Source organism: Netta rufina, assembly GCF_964035555.1.
Source record: "Netta rufina genome assembly, chromosome: Z".
Lineage (NCBI taxonomy): Eukaryota > Metazoa > Chordata > Aves > Anseriformes > Anatidae > Netta > Netta rufina.
The window spans coordinates 33547985-33566937 of record NC_140126.1 but is presented as its reverse complement, the minus strand read 5'-3'; the positions used below and the strand labels follow the sequence as shown (position 1 = coordinate 33566937).

At 35.9% G+C, this 18953-nt stretch overlaps 1 protein-coding gene across 1 annotated transcript in view; it reads left to right on the top strand.

Moving 5' to 3' along the window:
* Positions 1-18953, top strand: part of PCSK5 (proprotein convertase subtilisin/kexin type 5) — a gene marked incomplete at both ends in the record, with an annotated part of 228492 nt that overhangs the window by 111650 nt on the left and 97889 nt on the right. The window contains 2 exons of the mRNA XM_084305562.1: positions 5202-5302; positions 17771-17874. Of these exons, the coding sequence (XP_084161688.1) occupies positions 5202-5302; positions 17771-17874 (205 nt within the window). The remainder of the gene's footprint in view (positions 1-5201; positions 5303-17770; positions 17875-18953) is intronic.

Genomic DNA, 18953 nt, shown 5'->3' with positions numbered 1-18953 from the left:
ATTTTCTGATCTAGAAGGAGATACATAAAATTTCTTATAAAAAACTTCAGTTCCAATGTAGATTAATAGAAGCACCCATACTTTTACAACAACCCAAAACTTTTTTTTTTCCTTCTTTTCATTAGTATTTGTTTTTATAATTGCTTGCTACAAATATGGGATGTAACATAATTTTAGGAGGTTTTCTTTTTTTATTTTTAAATCTTGTACAGACATGACTTAGTAAACAAGAATTTAATTTTATCTACACAAATCTGTATCCCAGGTGGAGCTTTTTTTATTGACGTTTGAACTAAAGTAAATGGCAGCAAATTCTGGTCTGAAATAATTTGAGCTAATGGTTACAGTTAAACACACACTGATGTTACATCTTGAATGAGTTCCTTGTTTATCAGGGAAGGTACTTAAAATGTACTTGAGTTTATGCTGCACCAAATTTGGTATTGCAGTAAACATTAGCCCATTATGGACCGATCCAACCTTTGGATGCACTCCTAAGGAATACAGATAAAGCTAGGTATATGTCTTCTACATAGAGTCTTAGAGAAAAGAGCTAGAATTTCTTTTAGGTGTTTTCAGGAGCAACTGCAAAGTATGGGCATACACAAAGGTATAGAAATTCATACTCTGGGGCAAAGTCAAATTAACACTAGGTAAATACCATGAACATGTACTTCTTCTTAGGTTCTCTCTCATAAAAGAGTGAATACAGAACTGTTGGCTAATGATATACAGTTGTAAAGGTATTCTTCCTATTCTCTGATATTTTGAATGCTATAGGATAACACTGGAATGTTAAACAGAGCTTCCCAGCTCTGGATCATGCAGCTAGGATAGGTTAAGCACCACATATAACTATGGTTACTTAGATGGGCCTTTAATTTATATAACAGGTTGTGCAAATTAACCATATTTCATGTGAATTCTTTTTTCAAATAACTTCTTAAAGCACTGATAAATTTTAGAAAATCCCTCACAGATATAATTTATGAACCTGTTACATCACTTACTTTGTAAAAGTTTACATTGTAAAAATTATTTAAAATTACTTACCTTGTAAAAAATACCTCTACTTACTATTTCCTACTTGTGTTTCCTAAAAAATGCCATGTTGTCCCCTGATTTTCTTTCTCTTTGAAGGCATGCTTCTGGGAATGGTCATGGGGGAATGGTCTTAAACTAAAAGACAATAGATTTAGATTAGAAATTAGGACCCTCACTGTAAGGGTAGTAAGGCACTGAAACAGTTGCCCAGAGAAGCTGTGGATGCCCCATTCCTGGAAGTGTTCAAGGCCAGGCTGGATGGAGCCCTGGGCAACCTGATCTAGTGGGTGGCATCCTATGGCTGGATTAGAACTAGATGATCTTTAAGGTCCCTTCCAACCCAAGCCATTTTATGATATGATTTTGTCTTGGTGACCAACTTTTGTGTTAAGCAGAACTTGAAATAAAAATGAACAAAAAACTCCTGTCAATTCTTAAAACACAGAAAAAAAAAAAAAAAACTGCTCTTGTTTACAAACTCTCATTCAGAGTATCAAAATACAACAAGGTGCCTTCTATTCTATTTCAGGTAGATACAGATACACAAAAGATGTGAGAAAGAACAGAAGAATTTTGTTAAACCCTTGTCAATCCTGGGGACATAGGTTCATAGAAAAAAACATATCTTGAGGAATTGTAGCAGAAAGTAAAAAGAATGGTTCAATCATTTCAGACAACTCTTGTCATGAAATATGAAATGGCAAGAAATAAAGACGCTTGGGAAGACTGAGCACCTTCTGCTGAGGAAAATCCCATTTTTGACCAAAGGCATTAACCTCCCAATTGGTGAAACCATGGGAAGACTGATGATGCAGTCTTAAATGACTACACAGAAATGACATCTCCTTGACTCTTCAGGGCAAGTTGCTTATATATAAAACTATTACCATGTGTCTAGAGCTTTTTTCTTTAACAAAAATGTGTCTTTACAAAATGTGTGGGATTTATATGTATGGCAGGTAATACAGTACATTGTTTGCCTTTCACTAGGGTTTATCCTAGGTTGCTAATTTCATGTTGGTGTTAACCAGCATGAAACTAGGCCATTATTGTATTAATTGTCATTTTCTTCCATGAAATCTAGTTGATTAGAAGAGTTAGAAGTGTCTATACGTCAAGACCTTAGAAATACTATGTGGACTTACCTTGGGTAGTCTCATCAGCATTTTCGTAGATCAGCAGTTGTTACAAAGATAATTGAAGCATACAAATATGTCATACTCAATGATAGAAATGAAAAATTTCTTCTCCTCCTCAACCTATTGAAGAGAATGACAGCTAATTAATGACAGCTACTTGGTGATGTCAAATACCATATCCTTCTACTGTGATGTTAATCACAATTAATGATGTTGCCCTCATGTGGTTCAGGAATTTGGAGCACCATTTTTCTTGAAAATTGCTCATCTGTTGGTGGTTCTGTACTCTTTTTTATCTCATGATAGACACAATACCTCTCTGACAGTGAACCCATAGTGCTGAAAAACATGCCTTAGATTTTTGAGGTAATATACCCCAAAAACATCTCAGCTCCTGTCAGTAACTGTGCTTTGAAATAGCTCAAATGGGATTTCCACTTAGGAAGCTTTCTTCACACATTTTCTGCTGAAATATTTGCTCAGTGAAAGAGAGAGATAAGGGCTGTAGTGCAAACTGCTGCCACAACATCTGCTTAGAACATGAGAGAAAACATTTCTGAATAAAGTGTCATGGTTTTATTGTACTTGATATTTGTAGCTACAGGACAATAAAAAGCTCGGAAAACTTGTTATTTCCAAGGATCAGAAACAAAGATGCAGTATGGTTATCAATGTATTGAGAGGCTCTCTCTTAAGGTAAAAAAGCTGTAAGTACTTCTCCCCACCTGACCTCTTTTAGGCATTGTTATCCTTCAGTCCTCTGAGGAATATGCCTACTCCATGACTTGTGACATGGAAAAAGGTACAAGGCCCCTGCAAAAAATCATGCAGAAGAGACAAGCATGTGTTAGTCACTTCTTTTCCTGCCCTACTTCCTGGCCACCCTTTCACTCCCAGACACTGCACTGAGAGATGTTTATCCCAAAAGGAAACTGAAGCTTGTATGTCACGCTGTAGTCGTTGGTCCTTGTGGTCTTTGGCTTATCTCAGCTGCAAAATCACAACTTGTGATTTTGCACATGTAGGTAATATGGTGTTAGGCCTGTTCCTGCTGCAATTTCATCTTTTAGGGCATTTATGGAATTTGCATGCATTCAGGTTTTTTGAGTGCAATTAATTTTCATTGTTTAAGTTAATGCACAATCAATAGGAAGGAAGGCAAGAGATAAAGAAATGGTAAGAACATTCCATTTATGGGATTCAGCTTTTAGCTGAATAGATACAAGAAATGATTTAAAAAGAATGGGTATGCATTTATGAAAGACATCAATAGGGCAAAAGAGGTTCTTTCTAGACTTCATTATTCTTGAATCTGGCCTTTGGTAAGTTCACTGATTTAAGGATATGACATTATAAATGATTTAATCCTTCTTTTGCCATTTCTAAAACCTTCCATTTTGTTTCACTTGCTCACTGCTTGCTTTTAGCAATGATCCCTAGGTTCCGCTAGCTTCTTTTCTACTGTAAGTTTTGTGTTAGCTTGTATATGTTTACACATCATGAAAACTTTCAGCAGCCTTGTTGTATATTGTGTATTGTGTAATATATATACCACTGATTATTTCTAACGCAAATATGTGAAACCTATACCTTCTACATATAATTGCTTTATTGTGCCCAGATGGAACATGGCTGTCTTTTTCCTGACATATCTTCCAGTGTCAAAACTAGACAGGCAGTTTTACATGCCATGTACTTCTTTGTGATATTTTCATCCTTAACTTCACTCGTCTTTGTACACATCCATGTTACAAATAAAGTATGATGCTAGGGAATTAAATGAAATGGAGACACAAGATTTCTGTATACTTGGGTAAGAAGCTGTGTGAGCAACTTCTTCTTTGCCCCTCAGGCAGATACTTTATTTGTGATTGAATCTCAAGGATCAACTGAATTGCTGAGAATAAGTTTTGGCCTCACAGGCTTTGCTGCCTTCATGGAAGTTTCTGTGCTGTGGACTGCTGTCCACTAGCAAACAGTTTAAATTCCACGTGGATTCTGCTTGATCTTCTGCTAGGTAGTAGTGATTTCTTATTTCTACTGACTTATTTTTCCTAGGAACTTTTTCTTCAGAAAGAAGAGTGTAGATCAGAATCACTTTAAAATAATATTGCTTGAAAGAAGTAGCTTTAGAATAAACACATTTTTATGTGTGATTTATTATCTTACAGATAATAACCTGTCTAAATTTTATTACAAGATGGGAACATCCCAACGCTAAGTAAGCAACTCTATCTCTTTGGTTGCTATTGCACATTGTAACTTAATACAACCACTTAGATTGCATACAAAAGTATGTAGCAGCAGATAATTGAGCAATATATAACAATTTAAAGCTGCAAATAATTAATTTGCTGGTGGTCTCTGGACCTAATTCGTGATTACATCAGGACTTTCAGATGAATTACTGCTTAATTTCATGTGAATTATTGCATATATCATGAAAAAAACAGACCATGGGTTAAACATAGTACTTTACATGAGCAGAACGGTATACTATTCTATCACATACTTCCAGTGTGACTTCAAGCAACCCAGACAACATCTCCATACCTCGGTTTTGTAGTCTCTAAAACAGGCATAACCACACTGTGATAGGACTGTGAGCTTTGGTTCAGTCCTGTTTATAAAGCACTTTGAGATTCTTGGATGGGAAGTGTTCTATAAGTACAAAGAAGGGCAGAGTTCTAATTGTTCTGTTATAAAACCCTCGGCGTTTTTCTAATTTGCATGTCTTTCTGTTGATCATGCTGTGGGGAAAAAAAAAAAAAAAAAAAGGATACTAACTTACATTTTCAGTGCAATACAGTAACAGTTCTCCAAGTTCACAAAGGACTTCAAGCTCAAATTGTCAGATTAGAATGTAGACATCTAAGGTCATGTATTCAGAAAACATTCTTTTTCCTTGCAGTGAAAGAAGGAAATACCTTCCACATACATACAACTCATTTTAGCAAATTAAATCTGTTCTGATTTCTGAAGCTATGTTCTAAATTTCACACATTCAATTTCTTCCAGATCACCACAGACCTGAGGCAGCGTTGCACAGACAGCCATACTGGAACCTCAGCCTCTGCACCTATGGCTGCAGGCATCATTGCACTGGCACTGGAAGCAAAGTAAGATCTGAGTTATACTCTGAAAAAAAAAAAAATAAACAAACAAACAAACAAACAAAAAACATGCAGATTGATCTTTCTCAGCACCTTTATCTAGGGATCTCAAAGTGCTTTAGAAACTCTGTTGTAGTAATTCGCAGTACCTTTCCAACAGCAGAAACGATCAGCATGCTCATTTCACATGCCAGAAAGCTAACACCATGGAAGCAATGGCAGACTACAAAGGGTGTTGAAATGGTGTTGAATGCAGGTAGTTTCCACTGAACGACCTTTGGTATCCTCACAATGCCTTACAGTACGCTCACTCTGCTGTCCAGGTCCACTGTACTCTGCAGGCCCCTGTAGCTCACCTTCTGCATTGATCAGATTCCTTTTAGCAGTGTCCATTCTTAAACAGCAAGGAAAGTATCGTTGCTGTGCTAAACTACAAGGTGCATAAATTAATATCATAGGAAAATAAAAATTCTTAACCTCTGCATGCTGAAAAAAAAGAAAAAAGAAAAAAAAGTCTGTCTGTAATATGTATCTTTAATGTGCTTTATGGAAAAGCCAAGAGACTGGAGATTTATCAGGTAGAAATCTCAAAATCTCTATGTTTCAAAACCTTTTGTGATATTGGGACTCCCTTGGATAATATTTCCAGGTCTCAGGTGTAATGTTCCACCACAAATCATGCTTGAAATCAAATGGTTCTAAGTGCCATGAGACTGATTCTATTAAATTCTAAGGAAAAACAGTTTCTTTCGCGGGCAATCAGTTCCTTTCAAAGCAGTAAAAAATATGAGTACAGTGGTCATTTCAAATTACATGTAATTCGTAGCAGCAGGATTATGTTTCCATTTTTAATGTTGCTTTTTGGAAGAAACCATGGGCCAATACTCAGCATGGAATACTTTTGCACTGTTGAGTTATAGTCATGAAAATAAGAGTTTGTAATTGAAAACCTGATATAATCTTTAGTGTAGCACTTGTATCATTATAATTAGATTTTCTTAATTCAATCGTTAGAAACAAAGCTATTTTGAAAAGTCAACTTTATGTTGTTAATTCAGAAAAACAAAACAAAGAAACAAAAAACCAACAACATTATTTTCAATCTCTTCCTATTCCATTTTAAAATCCTTATTATTTTTTCTAAACAATCTGCACATGCATTTAAAATTGCATGCATGAAAAATCCATTCTGCTGAAAGCTTTTATAATTACTTCTTAACAAATGAACATTCCTTGTAATTCTCAATTTGTATTTTACATGATATTTTGTGTGCATTTTCTAACAAATCATCGTTGTAATTGAAAGTCACAAGGAATTATAGTATGTAATACCTAAAATTGAGCTATTTTTTGTTATGGTGTCCTAACACACTGAGAAGCTTGCACTTTGCACTACTTTTTTTCTATAGAATGCGTACTTTGGTGATGATATCAAAGAGAAATCCATGTTACCCTCTATGGACCATAATTTTTCTTTTTCCCGAGTCAGTAATTGCTATGAGAACAGGTACATTAGGAACAAAGGCAAGAATGTATAGTGGTTTCATGTGTGGTGATGAAGACAAAATGTGCCAGTGAATGAAAATCCTAGTCACTTTTTGTATTTGGAGTACTCTGCTGCATGGTGCTAATGAGAATCAGGGTGAAAATGTGTTTTGCCTTCTTTCAGATTCCTATTTCCAAATCTTAGCCTGTGTATTTGACTAAATGCAAGGGATATATATTAATAATAGAATAAAATGTATAAATCTTTTTTCTACATTTGGTTTCTACATTTGTGGAAAATTCACTAACTTTCTCTCACATGAGTACTTAACAACTAATTTTTTTAAATGCAATCACCAGTAAGAAGTGAAAAAAAAAAGGGGGGGCGGGGACAGGGAGAAGTAGGGGGCAGGGGCAGGGGTGCTGTTTATTTCCAGTTTTCATTATATTTTCTCCCATAAAATAAACTGAATTCATGTCTAGGAGTGGGGGAACATTTAGTTTTGTGAAGCTATAGATTGTGAAATAATGCCTTTATTACTGCAAGAAGATCATGTCATAATATATTCAGTTTTAATGTCTGGGATTTGTTTCTATGAAATCTACACAGAGAATTTTAAGCAGTTTCTGAATGCTGATTTTTATTTATTTCTCTGATTTTAAGATTAGGGTTGTATTTCTCTCCTCTGATATCTGCAGATTTAGGTGATTCTAAGTAAATGCTAGGAACTGGTGGAAGAAAAATAAAGGAAAATATGGAAAAAGAATTTCCAAATCCATTTTTAGCATTTTCTCCAATATTTTTTAAATATGTACCATGGAAAGGGCACATGATACTGTACCTTAGCATAAGGGCTTACTGGGACTCGTCTGCATATAGATAACTTTCATTTACATAGCTTCTTCCTCAAATTCCATGTTAGAGCCTGTGTTAAAAGCACAAGTGTTTCTATGAGATTTTTTAAAAAAGATTAGTTGAAAAGGGGTTTTGCAAGGTTAATTATGCTCTTCTTACAGCAAGCTGTTCAAAAATTGGAGCACTTAGTTCTGAACACTTCTTGAATATGTCTGTAATAATGTATAGTTTTATTCCATTTTGTGCTGGAAAACACCACAAACTATATTTTTAAGCCTACGAGGTCGTTTTTTTCCCAGAAGCCAAGTTTTGTTCCTGAGAGACGTCAGGAGTCAACTAGAGCACTAGTCTGGCCTCGATATGAGCTAGATCAGCCAAGAAGTTGCTTCAGCTCACACGCAAAGGTATATTAAACCAATGGAAAATGAGCAAGGCAGATTTCTGCTCCAACCTGCCACTTGCTTTCTTTGATAAGCCCCATATGGAAGTATTGGCAAATAGCTGATGGAGGACTTCTTACCTGCTTACTGATCTGAACAATCCACGTAGTTGGCTTTTCCAACTGAAATCTGCTCCTGAGATCCTGGCAACAAACGGTTTTGGGAGGGTGGCCTGCTTATTTATGAATTGCATTGTTGGTCCAGTATTTGAGTATGAAGTGGCACGTTTTCATGCAGGAACCAGAAAAGTATAACTGAATTTGAGAGTGTTTGCTTGGAATCCTCAAGGTCATAATGCAGAAACTCGGGTATGCAGTAACTGTCACACAAAGAAAGTTCTCTCTTAATCCTTATATTCTATGATTTTCTTATGTTTCTCTACAGTTTTCTTATGGCATTTCTTTTATCTGATCAATTTCCAGTGTTTCTAGTATCCTGTTCAGGCTCAATGAATAAGTGCTTACTTTGATATTGCAATTCCTAGTCAGTATGTAATGCTGATTTTTTCTCGTTGTAAATGAGCAATTAGGGGTCTAAAGCATAACAGATTTAGTCAACAGTGGCAGCAATCTTATTACTAAAAATTACCTGGACAGGCTGGAGAATTGGGCCCCCGTGAACTGCGTGTGTTTCAACAAAGCCAAGTCCAAAGTGCTGCACCTGTGTTGGGGCAGTCTCAGACATAAGGACAGACCGAGAGAAGAACTCATTGAGAGCAGACCTTCAGAGAAAGACTTGAGGGTTCTAGTGGACAAAAAGCTCAACGTGAGCCAGAAGTCAAGCATCCTGGTCTGTATCCTGAGCTGCTTCAACAGAGGCGTGATTAGCAGGTTGATGGAGGTGATTGTCACCTTCTACTCTGCCCTCATGAGGTCCCAGCTGGAGTGCTGTGTCCAGGTTTGGGGCCCCCAACACAAGAAAGATGTCGACCTGTTAGAGTGGGTCCAGAGGAGGACTACAAAGATGATCAGAGAGCTGGAGCACCTCTCCTATGAATAAAGACTGAGAGAGCTGGACATGTTCAGCCTTGGGAAGACAAGGCTCTAGGGACTGAGGTCTTTCAATACTTACAGGGGTCTTATAAAAAGGATGGAGAGACACTTTACTTGGGTAGATAATGACAGAACAAGGGGGAATGGTCTTAAACTAAAAGAGTGGAGATTTAAATTAAATGTTAGGAAGAAATTCTTCACTCAGAGGGTGGTGAGGCACTGGAACAGGTTGCCAAAAGAAACTGTGGATGCCCCATCCCTGGAGTGTTGGATGGGGCCAGGTTGGATGGGGCCCTGGGCAATCTGATCTTGTGGGTGTCATCCATGTCCATGGCAGAGGAGTTGGAACTAGATGATCTTTAAGGTCCCTTCCAACCAAAGCCATTCTTTGATTCTATGATTCTGTGATCCTATGATATAAACTATTTGTGTTGCATAGTACCATCTACTGTTGATATCAGAATTACTCTCTCTCACTGAAGAAAGGTCTGAATTTGAGGTTTAATATGACACATTGATTCCAGTGGGGATTGTGCCATGGTCCTGTGGAAAAGCCAAATAATAATAATAAAACAATACATGTAGTTTCAGCACTGCTAAAAAACAAACCATTATACATCTCCAAGTAAACTGAACGTACCACTGCCTAAAAGCCAATACATGTTTTCTGGTACATGATAAATAAACTGCAGTTATGTGAGTAAGAAATTGCACCTGAAATGCAAGTATTAATCTGCTACATTTTCTCAGTGGCATAGATCTGGAGAGATTCTGTGCCTTCTCCCATTGTTCTCTTCATATAACCTATATATTTCATTTGTCTTTAGTTATATGAAGCTAAGGCTAGAACAAGGCAGGGTTGGTAAAAGATAAAGATTTTCAGTGAATTGATACCACTGATTAATTCAGAGAAGTGACACTGCACTTCATTCTTCTGAAAGTAAGGTAAAACTGAGTGTAATCACTAAGATGAAAAGAAAATGGAGTTCACATTGCAGCATTCAGGAGTGCCAGAGAAAGAGCCTTCGGATTTCTGACAACTGATCAGATACTTGCAGTACTTCCCATATTCATTAATTTTCTTTCAGACCACATCAGCAAAGGAGAAAAGCAACATAATATCTCGAGAAGGCAGTTCTGGGTAGATAGAACGTGTTTCTGTGTCATCAAAGTTATGAGGACTTTGTTCATAACTATAGTCAGAGGCTAGAGGTGATTCTGACAGTTGAGGCAAACTGTAGAAGTACTGTCAAGTGATCTGTATGTAGGATTCCCATGTAAGAGAAGAAGAAGTTATCATTTAAGTCCGTCCGCCTTAGCTTCTTTGACTAACTGACTATTATAAAAGGGAATGTTTGAGTGTGTAAGTTAGAAATCTTTTTGTGAATCTTTGCTTTTTTGGAGTAAATGTAAAGTAATGCTCTTAATAGCGAAGTATTTGAAAAATGTAAACTAAAATAAATGCTGTGGTTAGAACCTGTGTTTCTCTTGAGCTTTAACCACATGTGCCACTTCTGCAATTCTAGTTATTATGTAGAGGTTGAATTGGAAGTATTTTCCTGAGTTCAGGTTGCCCAGAGTTTGCCATTTTAAGGCCCTGTTTTCAGTTACATATAACTTTGCCAAAGAATAATTGTTTGGTCTGAATTTTTCCGTGTAACTTTCTTTAGAAAAAGTTTTAAGAAAATTCCATCCAGACATTTCTCAAACTGAGTCAATGTTAAAGCAAAAGTGTTTGTGATTGTTTTTAAATTTTTCATTGAGTTCCACTGTCTACACTTTGCAGCGACAGCTAGAAATAGACCAAGTGGATAGCCATTGTTCTGGTGCCAAGGCAATGCCTTTTGCTTTTATAAGCTTTTGAAAAATCTCAGCTGGCATGCTCTCTGTTTTAAGAGTTTGGCAGTTCTGTTCCCTGTAGTTTCTTATTTCGCTAAGTGTTCCCCAGCCTCAGCTTAGGGTTGTCTCTGAAGTTGCTCTTCAGGCTGCTAATGGCCATCCAGATACTGATCCTGAGAGCAGGGAGCCCTTCTGTTTTTCCCTGCCTGTGTCCTTACAGCAAAAGGAAAACATGGAAGATGGAAGAAGAACAGGTTTGCTAGATTACAGTCTTCCTGCAGTCTTAAGAGATTTCTTCTCAGAAAGTGATCATTATCAACCTTACTGTTGGGCCATTGGTTGTTTTCTAGTTAGCACTTTTCTCTATCTGGTAGAAATGTGATACTCTCTGAAACTGTGAAGATGCTGCACTAATAGCAAGTGAATGTTTTAAAGCCAGACATAAACAGATAAAGATGATCTTGTGAAGTGAAATGCCCCTACTTTGAAAATATCTTCAAAAAATCTTTAGCTTTAAATGGAAACCTTCTCATGTAGGACTTGGGAGCATGAGATATTTAAGTTTATTATATTTAATAAACTTAAGTTTATTAAATATATTTAATAATTTAGGTTTAATATATTTAAAATTACTGAAGATAGTTGCTGTTGAAATGGATAGATCCAGTGTGTCTTTCAACAATAAAATTTGGCAAATGTTAGGACACTTCAGAATGCAGTTGGTTTAAATTATGTGTTTTTAATGACTTTTAGTCAGCATTTAGTTTTCAGACATGCTCTGTTCTTCTTTGTCCAGTGCTTAAGTTAAGGTATTGATGGAAAAAGAGGAGGAATATGACATTTAGTGTAAGGGGCTACTGACAGCAATTTTGACCCTGAAAAGGCATTTCCCAACAGCAATTTTGACCCTGAAAAGGCATTTCCCGAAATGTCAGTAACTGCGCATTGCTTTATACAGAGATCTGTTGTGTATGCCAGGCATATGTGTATTTTAAGGGAGTCTCATCTTTAGCCAGGCTTGAATTTGTTCTGGCTTTCTTTCAAAGGGATTTCATTGGATGAAACTAAATGTGAATCAGAAATTAGTAGGAGAAATTATAAATATTTGATAGGCCATTCTGATACCCAGAAAGCAGCTGTAAGCAGAGAAGTGACAGCTAACTTCACAGCAACCAAGTAAAAGACAGTTTTGTTTGATATACTGATTCAACAAATGTTGATTTACCAGGTCAGATAAGGAAAAGACCACTAGAGCAGAAAATTTATATATATATTTACAGGGAAAGAGCTACATGCCGATCATCAAACACATGAAACACCTTTTCTCTTCTAGCAGACACTTAATGAATTATTTAGAGAATACATGGTAATTAGAACCCCTGGGAGTGTCAGACATGTCCAAAGCATGCATTTTGTGTGTCCTGTGTATGTGCAACTGGATTGTTAAAACTGAGCTCCACGTTTTTTACCTTCCAATTTTCAGGAATTAAATGGTTATGGTGTACACCATTTAGACACCTAAGCACAGGATAAGCACCACAATTAGAGACAGTCTTCATGTCTCATCCATCTTAAAATTCTGTGTTGCAGCTGGCATCTTCACACTCACACTTTGTGTGACCTGGGAAAGAGGAATGATTCCCATTACCACAGCTAATATTCCTGTCCAAGGGACTATAAATAGAAGTCATTAGGACAGGTAATAGGGTTGTAGATATCATGGGACAATTTGGCTGATTTTTAAGTAATGGGAATGTGTGAATAAACAAGGAAAGTATTTCTTATGTTTTGTTTATAGATTTATCATAAGGCCCTTAAGGCTGGCATTATGCAAATATCCATGATGAAAATTATTTCCTACTGATTTCCTACAAGATGTCTAGGGCACAGAGACTCATTTTTGGGTGGTTTATAGCAGTAATTACCTATGTCTGTTCTGTCATAGCGAAGATTTCCAAAAAAGGTTATTTGATACCTATAAACTGAAAGATGATCATTTTTCTTAATCTACCCCATGATACATTGTTTTTGTTTGTTTGTTTTGTTTGTTTGTTTGTTTTCCTTGATTCTTTGGAAATAATAATGATTAAAATAAATGTATTGTACTCTTCCAACAATTCACCTAAGCCTCCGCTGTTTTGGCAAGAAATATCTTATCTGGATGGGACACCTGTGTCATGTTCAAAATTCAGGTTATTAAGATAATACAGCAATCGTTATTCATCTTTCTAACCCTATCATATTGCTAAAAAGGCAAACAGCATCTTCACCTAATTTCTATCAGCATTATATCGAGTGATATTTTTACTAATTACTCTCTTGCACTAATTATTTATTCTTAACTGTTATTTTTGGCACTGTGTCATTATGCAAAAAGATAGAGCCTGGATATTTTACTTTTTTCCAAGATTTTGTCACTAGGGAGACTACTTTTGGAATAAAGAAATCAAATTTGTCTAAAAATGATGACCTACTATTTCTAAGCAGTTTGAATAGGATATTTGTTCCTGTTTAAAGATACAGTTAAATCTCAAATGAATATTACTGTAATATAATGTGATTATATTACATTATACTGTCCTGTTTTATAGTGTCCTGTTTCATTTTTTTCCATTTGCCTTGTTTTATAAACATTTTGAGAAGCTTGAAAGAAAAGGGCTGTACCTTAGAGTATAAATAGTCGGTTAAGGACACAACATTCATTATTTTTTGGCTGCTGTACAAGTACTTTTGTATGTAATTGTTCTCACTTCTGCTTATTCTGGTTTGATTTTGAGTATTGTCTGGTATGTGTAATCCCAAGGCAATTTCAGATGAGACAAGATTTTATTTTTTTTTCTGGAAGGAAATAGACCAGTTTTTGAAATCAGTCCACTATCAAGCAGAGTTAGTACTGTTCTCTTTCATGCATTTGTTCATTTCAAGATATTTAGTCATTAATTGTTATTAAATAAATCAAATGGTAAATCTATTAACATCCGTGACATATTGTCTGGATCTGGGGCCCACGTTGCCAGCAAACAACTGTTTACTCACTTATCTTCAATTTTTGAAAAATCTGTGATTTTTCCAGATGCTTCAAAATTGGCTGCTAGACTGTCTTGTCTAAAAAATAAAATAAAATAAAATAAAATAAAATAAAATAAAATAAAATAAAATAAAATAAAATAAAATAAAATAAAATAAAATAAAATAATCCCTCTTCTTTCTCCAAATGAACTGCTATTTTGACATCATTCCAATTTCTTTCTTCCTTTTTCTTTTTGTTGAAGTTTCTGAAAAAAAAAAAAAAAGGTCAAACAATTGCAGACCTATATTGTTTCAAATGAGGTGTCTATTGTAGAGAAAAAATTTCTAACTGGTAATAGCTCAATTTTTAGTATAGTGAAGGTTCTGTAGTATGTTACAGAAATTGATTTGAATATTGTTCTTATGCTGTTAAATCTCTTTGATATACATATGCCCAAAATGTCATTCACTGAGAAGAAAACATAAAATTTTATGACTTTTACAGTAATCAAATTATGTGGAAGTTGTACAACAGACAGACTGATTTGGCTATGTATCTTACTGTGTCCTGGAAGTTGGAACTTTGGTCACAGGTTTTCTGCCACAGAAAATGTTACATAACTTTTTATGGTTACGTGATTATGTAGATTCAGCAGTGGATGGCTCAGTTTTCGAGATTTTCCATGATTTATGTTTTTAAAAGGAAACCATAATTTTAAGATATAATCTTATTTTCTGACTGAACAAGCAATTCCAATTTATGGAAGGTTAATGTCATCAAGTGAAGTCCACTGTAGCCTCAAATTGTTTGTCTGAAGATAGATGGATACACCATCACTAGCTTCACTATTCCTCTTTAAATAATCAGCTGAGGGTGCTCTATCTCCTTTTAAAGTTGAGAGCAGTATTTTAGTGCCTTATTTTTCACCAGTAGCATGGACAGTTTGCTTTATGGAAAAACAGATTGTTTAGATTCCAGATTATAAAGAATGCAGCTCGTGGGATTCCTGGAGGTCTTCCTGACGGCCTGAAACATGTTTTTCTAAGACTTTACACAGCCTCCTAGTGAAATTCCTGAGCTGGTACAAAATCATATTGATTCTTTTTCTTGAAGCATGTTACGTGACTGTCCAAGCATACCCTATCTTACAAACCCTGAATGCTCATTACATTCCATAACTCTTTTTTCTTTGCATTCATTCTTACCAGTTCAGCTGAATAAACAACTACATCCATCTAGTCCAACTGTCTATCGTGAGAAATTCTACTTAAAAAAAAAAATAAAAAAAACTGCATCTGTGAGCATATTAATGTTTTAGTGAATGCATCAGCTGTTCTTAAAAACAACAGAATAATTTAAGCACAGGAATACACTTGTGTCCTATATAAATAAATAAATAAGAGAGAACTTAAATGATGATGAATTAATATAGCTTTGAAGAAATTACAGAAAAATCTGTCTACAGTCAATAAGAGATTCACTTAAAAATGATCATCCATCTTTAGATTATTCCATCTCTTTCTTCTTTTAATAGCAAGCATAAAAATGACTTTCTGTGTTGACTCTAGAAAAATACTGTGGTGTCCCTGCTGTAAGCAGAAAGATGCTAGATTACATCAGCATACCCGTGGTTTACACACACACACTGGGAAATGTCCTGTAATAGGATTTTGTGCCTGTCTTTGAATTATTCCTTACAACTTTGAATAAAAGAATTTTCACATTTTTAGGCAATTTCAACTTGTTTTCAGGTTTATGAATTATAAGACTGTTGGAACTTAGAATGTGTAAGAATGAGTTCTATGTGAGTGAATGGCCTTCACATCCCAAGTTTTTATCTGTTATAACAGAGAGTTATGGACCATGGTTCTGAAAGGTAATTGATTTTCATTTTCAGTAGTTCTACCCAGAATGGTGAACTCTCAGTAGTTAGTACATACCAATATATGTCTGTATGTGGATAGGATAGGCGCTAGCTTTTCTATAGACAAGTATGCTGCAGGTTTGCAATAACTTGTGTTTCCCTACTACCTTCTGCTAAAGGTACAGCTTGTTGAAGCTGAAATATATCACCTGAAAACCTAAATCGATGCAGTTTGGTTGAAAATTAAGTACACATTTTTTAATAGATTATCACATGTATTCACTGATTGCTTCTTAATAGCTTGAGTTCAGCTCACATGATAAGCAGGTTTCTACTTCTATAGTTAAGTGCCATACTGCATTGATTACTCAAGTATTTTGAAAAGAGTATTATTTTGAGATAACAAGTACTGGAATATGTGAAACACTGTGAATGGTATGACAACCCACACAACATTTATTTATGTACCTCAGATGGAGAGTTGAGTGAGATTTTTCTGTGTATTTCAATACAGAACAATCAAATATTTCTGCATATTTGTTGTTACTCTGTCTGCTTTCTGAAGAAATCTGTCTTTGAAATTTCTAGGAATTCAACTATGTGTTGGTATAAAAATATATGGTAACTCCATGTGATAGGAATGTCCTACCTACCCCAAAAAGTGACCCACTCACCATCTCTCATGGGTTGAGCTTTCCCACACTCATTTGACCGTTCCTTTTTTCTAGCCTCTACCTGCAAGTGCAAGCAGAGCACAAGCGTTCCTCATCAAGCCTTAAATATAAATGCTGAGAATAAGTCACTTGTCTGCCAGGCCAGGTTACTTCTTGGTCAGAAAAACACAGAGCATGTGTTAAGGAACTGAGGTTTCCCAGGTTTTCAATGACTGCCTAGTGCTGGACATTGTAGACAGCCAGTACTGGGTCTTCACCAGAACTTCATTCTGGTTTGTCTTCATTATTACAACTGAATGGAGTTGTGCCAATGAGTAAGGGTAAATAATGATTCTCCGAGAATGATACTTGACTAGTATTCTGTCCTACAGTACTTTCTCTCTCTTCTTTACTTAATTACTCACTTTTTCATTCTCTCCACTTAACCATGTTTTTAAATGGAATACTATTCTTATTATGTCTGAGACAAAAACAGAAATGAGAAGAAATAAAAAATACCCCTATGATGCCCATGCTCTTTTAAATGATCTCCTAAGATAAGAAATACTCCATGGGGTGTATCTAAAAGCAACAAGAACACTACATTCCCTATAGATTTCTTACAAGATAAGTGGATATTAGATAAATGGATATTAGTTTCATAATAAGAATGCAAATGGCATCTCCTTTCACCATTGCAGTGGTCAGGTTATTAGAAGCGTGTAAAAAGAATACAACTCTGTGTCATCAGGTACTTGCTCTATAACTATTTAGAGACTGTGCTGTTTGTTTGGTCATCTTTGAAGTGTACCCAAGGAGCCTCGCTGAGGCTCCTTGTACCCAAGGCCAGGCAAATAACAAATGAACAATCAAATGAACAGTCAAATGAATAACAACAGAGCATGTGAAATAGTTTCAGTCAGAGCTGCAAGTCTAAGGAAACTGACAGCTTGAGCACACAGTTATTAAGATTTAGTAAAGCTTTTCAGTGAGCCAACATAACAACGTACAGTGGTGGTTGGCGGTCATACAAATTAAGTCTGGGTGAAATGTACTCCATCATCTTCCCTTACTTAGCAAAACACTAGAAGTTTGTGCAATGGAGTATCATATATCTTTATAGTCTGCTTCATGGAAGCCTCCTAGCTGTATAAATAATTTCGTGTAGTAATTCAGTAAGATTAGGAAATGCTATTTTGAATGGAGAAAAGGAGAGCAGGGAAGAGAAGTGAGGGTTGTTTTGGTTTTGGATATTTTTTTGCTTTTGTGACTCGTATTCCTCCATTCTAATAAAATATATCTAATCTGTGACTTTATGTTTTCCCTTTTTTCTAGTCCATTTCTGACATGGAGAGACATACAGCATATTATTGTCAGGACTTCTCGTGCAGGACATCTGAATGCTAACGACTGGAAAACCAATGCAGCTGGGTATAAGGGTGAGAACTTTCTTGTTTGCCATCAGAGACATCTTATTTGGCATTTATGAAGAACAACCAATTTCAAGTAATTTGTTGTGTTGTGCATAGCTTTCAGACTTTACAGGCTTAAGCTTAGGGGTACTGTCTTCTTTTTATAAAGGAAAGCTCTTAAAATTACTAAAATAAAAAATGGCAGCTACAAAATACATTGGCCAGATCCTATTTGTCCCTTTCAGCCCTATTTTGTGCACTGCTAAGAGAAAATCTAGTAAATCAGGTGTTTTAAAATTTTTCCTCATATAGACTGCATTCAGATAAAATAAAGTGAAGCTACAGAAGTTACTGGATGCAGACCGTGTTCTCATTTAAGAATGTTTACAATTTTAAAATGGCAAAATAACATTAAATGATCTGATTAAAAATGGTGAAACACTATTTTTAAGTTTCTGATTTATATTATTCACTCTACATTCTTTATATTTAAAATTTTATCTGATTTAGGATAATATCAAATGCAGAACTATTAGTATTTGTAACTGGAGAAAAATCACACTCAATCACAGAATCATAGAACTGTAGAATCATAGAATTATAGAATGGTTTGGGCTGGAAGGCACCTTTAAAGATCATCTAGTTCCAATCTCCCCTGCCATGGGCAGGGACACCTCCCACTAGATCAGGTTGCTCAAAGCCCCATCCAACCCGGCCTCAAACATTTCCAGGGATAGGGCATCTGCAGCTTCTCTGGGCAACCTGTTCCATTATTTAACCATCCTCACAGTAAAGAATTCTTTCATTTCATCTACTCTGAAGCTTTCTTTTAGTTTGTCCCATCACTACACACCCTGGTAGAATCCTTCACAATCTTTCCCACAGTCCCCCTATAAGTGGCACTATTGGATACCCCTGGAGCCGCCTTTTCTCCAGCTGAACAACCCCAGCCCTCTGAGTGTCTCTTCATAGGAGATGTTCTCCATCTCTTTGATCATCTTTGTGCCCCTCCTCTGGACCTGCTCTTGCAAGTCTATGTCTTTCTTATGCTGGGAGTCCCACAGCTGTATGCACCCAGGTGAGGTCTCAAAATAGTGTTATAGAGG